The sequence below is a fragment of the Miscanthus floridulus genome, chromosome 9 (genome assembly GCF_019320115.1).
Source record: "Miscanthus floridulus cultivar M001 chromosome 9, ASM1932011v1, whole genome shotgun sequence".
NCBI lineage: Eukaryota > Viridiplantae > Streptophyta > Magnoliopsida > Poales > Poaceae > Miscanthus > Miscanthus floridulus.
In genome coordinates, this window is record NC_089588.1 from 85911120 (window position 1) to 85918474 (window position 7355).

Below are 7355 nucleotides of genomic sequence, written 5' to 3' on the forward strand. Positions count from 1 at the left end.
TTCTCTTGAGCGAACGCGGTTCGGAACGTTGGTCGCGGGGCATTCGGCGGGATTATCTCGCTTTCCTCGCTCACTCGCAACGCGAACACGGAAACAAACAGGGCCATATGCATGTTCTGGTCGAATTTGAATTGTAAATTTGAATTTCTTTTGGCGGAAAAATGTACTGTAGGGGCGGTTCAGGTAGGAACCGCCCCTACAAATGCATGATTTGTAGAGACGGTTTGGTAGGGGCGGCTTGCCAAACCGCCCCTACAAATGGTCTTGAGCCGCCCCTGTAAACCCTGTGTAACGTAGTGTTTTTAAATGGTCATCATTACAAGTTGTAGCACCAGCGGTGGTAGCCCTGCACCAACACTGCGGACTATGTATTGCTAGATCAAAAGTCGGCAATGATAGGCTTTTGGAACCGGCACTGTTTGGCTTTTAAGTACTTAGTTGCCTCTACAAATCCGTTATCTACTGGTATTTGTTCCTATATATACTACTCCCTACATTTTAAATTATAAGACATCTTGGTTTTGTTGATTCATAGTTTTTGCTATGCACTTAGATATATGTTATGTCTAGATACAAAGTGAAAGCTATGAATCTAGAACTGCCAAAACGTCTTATAATATGTTTGAGTGTGGGATCATAAAAGTTTTGGAAAGCTGCTTCATTTTAGTTTTTTAGTTTTTTTTTCTTTTGAGAATCTGCTTCATCTTAGTTTGGTATGAAACGCAAACGTGATTTGATGGCTGCACCTAATTTTGCCATCCATATACCTGCATGCATTTGTCTACCAGGTAAATAAGGTGCCCACATAATAACTATTGCTCAGAATATATAGATGATCTATTTTACAACACACGGAGTATTATTTTCTAGATAAACTGTCCAAAGAGATATATTGCATGTGTGCGTCATCCAGCACTGGTATATGCATGGGTCGGTGGCACCCGACAGGAAAGCATGCACCAATTAAAGTTGCCACGCGTACATCATTTATATATATTGTGGATAAAAAGGTTAATTATATCAATCCGCTATAAATAGCTTAAGCTTATATATATAATATGATATATGTGGTAGCAGTATCAGCGTTGCAATAATCATGATTTGTGGAGTTGGTCCTGGTCGTCTTTCGGCGGAAGCACGGGCAGCATGCCTTTCTCCTGGAGGCTCTTCACTGTCTCGTAGAGGCACTGCAGCACCGGCACAAAGTCCACCCCCAGATCCTTGAGCCGCTGGTTCGTGAACTTGTATCCTATCACCGGAGGGTTCACCTCGTCCTTGCACCTGCGTACGCAGCGTTAGCTAGCTAGGAATTATATATATATATATATATACACAAAATGTATGTATAATTGAATACTGTAACTACATCTCTCGATCGATGGACCTACGCTACGCACTTTGTGGGTATGGGGTACTCTGGGAAGAGCTTAACGAGGATGCGGCAAAGTTCGCCGCGGTGGAGGGTGCTCTCGGCGCAGATGTAGCGGCCGTGCGCGTCGCGTGCCTCGTACACCCGGACGTGCGCCTCCGCGACGTCCTGGACGTGCACGTACGCCTGCGCGGCGTTCACGTACGTCTTGGCCGACCCCGTCAGGTACTTCATCACGTGGTCCGTGCTCGCGTTCACCGTCTGCTGCAGCAACGGACCCAGCACCAGCACCGGGTTCACGACGATCAGGTCCAGGCCTCGCTTCCGCGCCACCTCCCATGCGCCCTGCTCGGCCACCGTCTTGGCGTAGCAATACCAGTTCTGCATGCACCATATATATATCTCATCCATGCATCAAGCACTATATTAATAATCATTTGTGATTCATATTTTTGTCATGTAAATGCATGCATGGTTTTAATTGAAATCCAATATAGTATGTAAATGATCTGACCTACACAGTGTGGATCCTAGATATATCTCTGGGGTAGTAGGTATATAGGCACAAAAGTACTTGGAGCAGTTAGAAATATATGGTGGAGAAGAATAGCCTGCTGGTTGGTATTTGATGCATGCCTAGATCAACAAGAAACTGCGTACACCTCACGAGCTGTGTAGTTGACATATCAACGTCCTTCTTTTCCCTTTTCATCCACACATGCATGTTTGGTGGGGATTGACAAGTGCGCGACAACAAAAATACCATCTAGTGCATCGACTAGTTAAGCTAGCTGTCCTAGCTCGCTCGCTTCAAAGCAAAAACGAAGTACTCCAAAAGAAAAAGAAAGTATAGGTATTTTGGACGATGGATGCACCCACCATCACAGTTCATGCATGCGTGTACCTGGGTGTTCTTGCAATACTCAAGATCGCTCCAGCAGGTATCGTCCACAGGCTTGTTCGGGTCACGGTAGGGGTTCATGTACACCGTGCCGATGGAGGACGTGAACACGACGCGCTTGACGCCGGTGTCTGCCGCCGCCATCATGACGTACCGTGTGCCCCGGATTGCTGGCTCGATCATCATCTCCTGCAGCATGCATGTGAGTGTTGCATTGGGGCGGGCGGATAGGAGCCAAACAATTTAATAATTAATTACATGCATGGATCGACAAGAAATATATATGTGTCGTCCTATATATATCTAGCAACTTACAGGGTCATCGGTGACCGGGGAGGCGGCGTGGAAGACGCCGTCGCAGCCGGAGAAGGCCTCGACAAGGCTTTCTGGATCCAGCAGATCGGCGCGGAGGAGGACGAGGCGATCGGCGGCGCCGTCAAGGGCCCTCAGGTGGTCGTTCTTTGGATCGACTGATCGAGAGTTACGTTCGTTGAACAAAAGGACCAAAGGACAATATGCATGCATCGTTAGTTACATTATATATCTGCAAATTAAATAGATTTGTTGATATATACCACATAAATATCAACGACACGAATGCATGATCGGATGGGATAACCCACGCACGCACCAGGGCTCCTGACCGTGCCGCGGACTGTATAACCCTTCTCGAGGAGGCGCTTCACGAGCCACGAGGCGATGAACCCTCCAGCTCCGGTGACGCAAACTGTCCGGCCTTGCCCGGAGAGCGCCGGCACGGGCGTCGTCGTCTCTGCTGTTGGCATCCTAGCTATCTCGAGCGGCGCTTCGATAGATAGATGTTTGTTTCTAGTCTAGACTAGAGGTTATATGTGGATAGATAGATAGCTAGGCGGTTATTAGTCTGACATGTATGCTCTCGCTAGGTGGGTAAGCAGCTGAGGACAGTAGTGTACTAGGATGTGTGTGTGAGGAGCTGAGGCACATATATGTCTGTGTATATATACTGGGGGCACCGAGACTTCGAGAACCAGAGTTGTTGAAGACAGTTGCAAAGTGTGGAGCCACGTGAGCGGGAGAATTGTAACACTACTCCCGGAGGAGTTGGTGGGAAATAAATTTATATCTGCACATGAATGAATGTGCAAGTTTGGCTAGGACTGATATACATACATTTGTTCAATCAGTGTAGTAACAATCGATTAAAAAATTGTCAAGAAGCTTCTAGTACTATATATGTTTGTACGTCAGGGTGGGAAGGTAGCTAGTACATGGAGACTGGAAGATCCTGATCGAACCGGTAGAGCTGGAGCTAGCTAGTTGAGTCGCGCGTTGGCCACCCAGCGCAGATCAGAGTTGGTAGCAGCTACCCTAGTCGGGAGCGAATATTGGCTTATGGCTTGCATGGACTGATGGACCAACACGAACGACTTGTTTGGTTTCAGGCTGGGGCCGGCAACGTCACGCTTTCGGTTCTGCCACAGCCTACGCTTCCATGCCTATTCGTAGCAGTAGGGGTAGTTTGGAGATCACACTTGCCTGCTTGCTTTGCTTGTACGTATAAGTTCCTTATTGTCTTATTGATTACTTTTTTTCTCCACTCATCGGCAGTAAGGCTGGGTGTCGGGGTTTTGTTGCCTAGTAGACTCCTCCTACACGTTATTCTCCCTTTTAATGAAAAACATGTACACATTCAGAAAATGAAGGATATGTTGTTCGGTGACACTATCTGTGTCTGTGTGGACAGCAGCTCATGAATTATGACAGCATCCAGTGTTTAATCTGGTGCAATAGAGAGAACCGTTTCAGGTTTGATTACATTCAATCAATAGTGAAAAAACTGAAAATGTGACGTTATTGCTGACTGTGCCCCTCTTCTTCCAAGAATCAAGAGGGGTGGAAACTGTGACGATATATATAACTCCGACTATAATATTTATATCTAATAAAAAAATCTAAAACGCCTTATACAACACAAAATTTTGTGGTTGATATTTGTAAGTTAATGTGATGACGGCTAGCCCTAGGACTGCTGCTAGCTAGCCGACCATGCGGGCTTCTAGAAAAGCAGATGGTATCGGATGTGTTCACAATTAATATATCTCCACGCGAGCGACGCTTTCTGGACGATCATGGGCGATGTGAACGTGACGATTTAGGAAGCAGATGCTTCGACTTTACTATCGGTTTTCCTTGCATCCTGGACGTCATTTTGAAAAGACACCATCTCTCAATTATTCACCTGACATATACTAGCTCATTGATCGACACGCGTGTCTCCACTTCTTGCGTTCTATGCTGACTATGGCAAGAAAGGAACGGTAGAAAAACACGGACACAGGGAAAAAAAAAAGGTGAGGCCCAGGATCACTTGCGTCGTATCTAGGATGAAAATGGAAAGGAAATATCCCGAACCGAACCGCATCGTTTTCTATATTTGACCCGAGCGAATTCGTATTTTCAGACAAAATACGGAATACTAAATTCGAAAATCGGATCGAATTCGGTTTAGACTTTGTTCGACCGATTTCTACTTTTCTACATTTTATTCGGAGTCTTCCGTATTCTAAATTCGGTTCGAACCGAATTTGGTCCAGCTTGAGCACGAGCAGCCCACCTGCGCCCTCAGCCCAGACAGCCTTGGCCTCCCCAACGGCCCAGCCGAACCCCACCTCCTCTCGTGGCCTGCTCCGCGGCCTGTCCCTTTCCTTTGGCCCAGTGCGCGCGCATGGCCCCCAGGCCCAAGACAAGGCCCGCATGGCCCATGACCGCGCGCCCCAGCACCCAAACCCTAGAGCAGAGGCGCTCCCGACCGCCCCCAGGTGCCGCCGCCGCTGCCTGTCCGTTCCCCGCCTGATACAAGTATGTGTGTGCTCCGACCCATCCGTTAGTGTATTCTATTGCGAGATTAGCATGCATGCATACGCGTGCCATCGTCACTGTTTGCGTGAAAGGTGTGTCGATCTGCTGGTTTCTTGTGACCGATCCATGACAAAAGAGATGAAGAAAGACTCGCTCGTACTCGGTGACTCGGTGTCGATTACGAAACACGTAGCAGCAGCAGCAGCCGCGGCCTATCACTTCGAACACTGTCAAATCGATGTCGCCGCGCCTTGCTTCTCAATATGTGACCTGAGAGCACTTGCTTCTCGGTGCGCTGTGCTTGGCCGCCTCGGCGCCCGTACCCAACGCCGCGGGATGAGCGCCGCGTGTCCCGGAGCCCCCGGGTAGACGTTCATGTTCTGTTAATTGCTTGTTCTAGACTTGTTATGTATTTGGTCGCGCACTTGTTTAATGTTATGCACTTAAACTAGATCATGCACTTGTTAGTTGTGAACTTGTTATGTATTTGGTCGTGCACTTGTTTAATGCTATGCACTGTGGGTCGGTATTTCGTATTGAATTTTCGCATACCGACCGTGTTCGATATAATTCCGCTCGAATTGGTTCGTTTCCAAAATTCTAGATATTCCGTAAGTTCGTGTTCGTTTTCGTGTCTGGCTTGCTCGCTTTCGCTTTCGTATTTCAAATGTAAAAATAGAAAACGGTTGAGGAGTTTTTCGACCGAGTTCGACCGTTTTCATCCTTAGTTGTATCAAAAAACACCGGCTGCAAAGCGTCGCACAATGATGGCTCTCGTTTTGTTACTCCCTCCGCCCAGAAAGCTTGCAAGCATGGGTTTCAAGCAGTTAATCAGGAAGTAAAAAGTTATTACTACAAAAAAAGATCTCTAGATGAGACAACTAGAATAGATTTGTTGAGCTGGCAGAATTGTCTGCCTCTACTTATGAGTGCCTAGAAATCAGTCAAAACCAGCCACACTTACAGATCGATTTCTAGCGCCAAAAAAAAAGCAAAAAAAACCCTAGGAAAATCCCACTATAGCCAACTCCCAAAGTTTTTCATACATGCCACTACCTCAGATTTGGACATCACTGTCGGCCTCATCACTGCCGGATTTGTGACAACCGACAGTGATGTACCTTCAATGCCGGTTATGAGCTTGAAAATGATAAAATGATTGGGGCTAGGCTCAAACCAGCAGTGAAGGACCACATCACTGCCGGTTTGTGGCTTGAACCGGCAGTGTTTTGGCGGCCACTCATCACTGTCGGTTTAAACCAAGAGCCGACAGTGATTTGGATCTATCACTGTCGGTTCTAGCTAACAACCAATGGTGATAAGCCTGCAGCACAAAAAGGCTGCAACAGTCCTCTTCTTCCTCCTCTCTTCCATCCCGAGAACAGATGCGCGTGTTTGGGCCCTTCCCTCTTCACCATGAAGCTAGCGCTTGGATTTTGAAGAATGGCTTGATCTTTTTGCTTTAAGGTTAGTAACAAACATCCACTCCTTTGATTTTGTTGCTTAATTAGTATCGTTTTGATGGCTACATTGCTTGATTCTCATTCTAGTTCTTTCTCCATTCTAGAGAGCACTTTTCCAATGGGACATCTGTGCAAGGCTCAAATTATGGTGAATCCATCATCCAAAAGGTTGGTGTCTATGAACACATTTAAATTCCTAGCTAATTATTCCATGGTGGTCAATATCATCAATGTTAGTATGTGATGCTATAATTAGTTCTTAGAAGTAGAGTAGAATAATTGTTCTTCATTATTGTGCAATAATTGTTTTTTACTACGATTTTCAATTTACAGGGCTGGGGCTACCAATTTCAATTTTCCAATAATTAGTGTACAATAATGTTTTTCAAATATGGTACTTTCGAGCTACAATTGTTGTTCATGAAGCTCGATTTCTTATCAATTCTTTGTAATTATTATCTCAGTATTTTTTTGTGCAGAGATGGATCGAGAGTGGATGCATCTGTCCCGAACGGACAAGCGGTACATGCACGGCGTCAGCCAGTTTATCACTGATGCCAAAGCCCATGCTGGGAATGGGAACTCTGTCTTCTGCCCTTGCAAAGATTGCAAGAATCAAAGGAACTTTCGTCAAATTGAGTCTATACGATCGCACTTGATTACCAGGGGGTTCATGCCAAACTATACGATATGGACTATGCATGGCAAGGTTGGTGTGAATGTTCTGTAGGAAAATGATGATGATGTGGATATGCCTGACATAGCCATTCACGATGCTGAC

At 46.2% G+C, this 7355-nt stretch overlaps 1 protein-coding gene across 1 annotated transcript; it reads right to left on the minus strand.

Moving 5' to 3' along the window:
• Positions 1-838: 838 nt before the first annotated feature.
• LOC136482307 (cinnamoyl-CoA reductase 1-like) lies at positions 839-3231 on the minus strand. The gene is made up of 5 exons (XM_066479521.1): positions 2902-3231; positions 2586-2740; positions 2274-2459; positions 1398-1750; positions 839-1281 (listed from the first exon to the last, which is right to left on the minus strand). Exons 1-5 carry the CDS (start codon positions 3053-3055, stop codon positions 1095-1097), a joined length of 1035 nt encoding a protein of 344 aa, XP_066335618.1. The 5' UTR covers positions 3056-3231; the 3' UTR covers positions 839-1094.
• Between the last annotated feature and the right edge of the window lie 4124 nt (positions 3232-7355).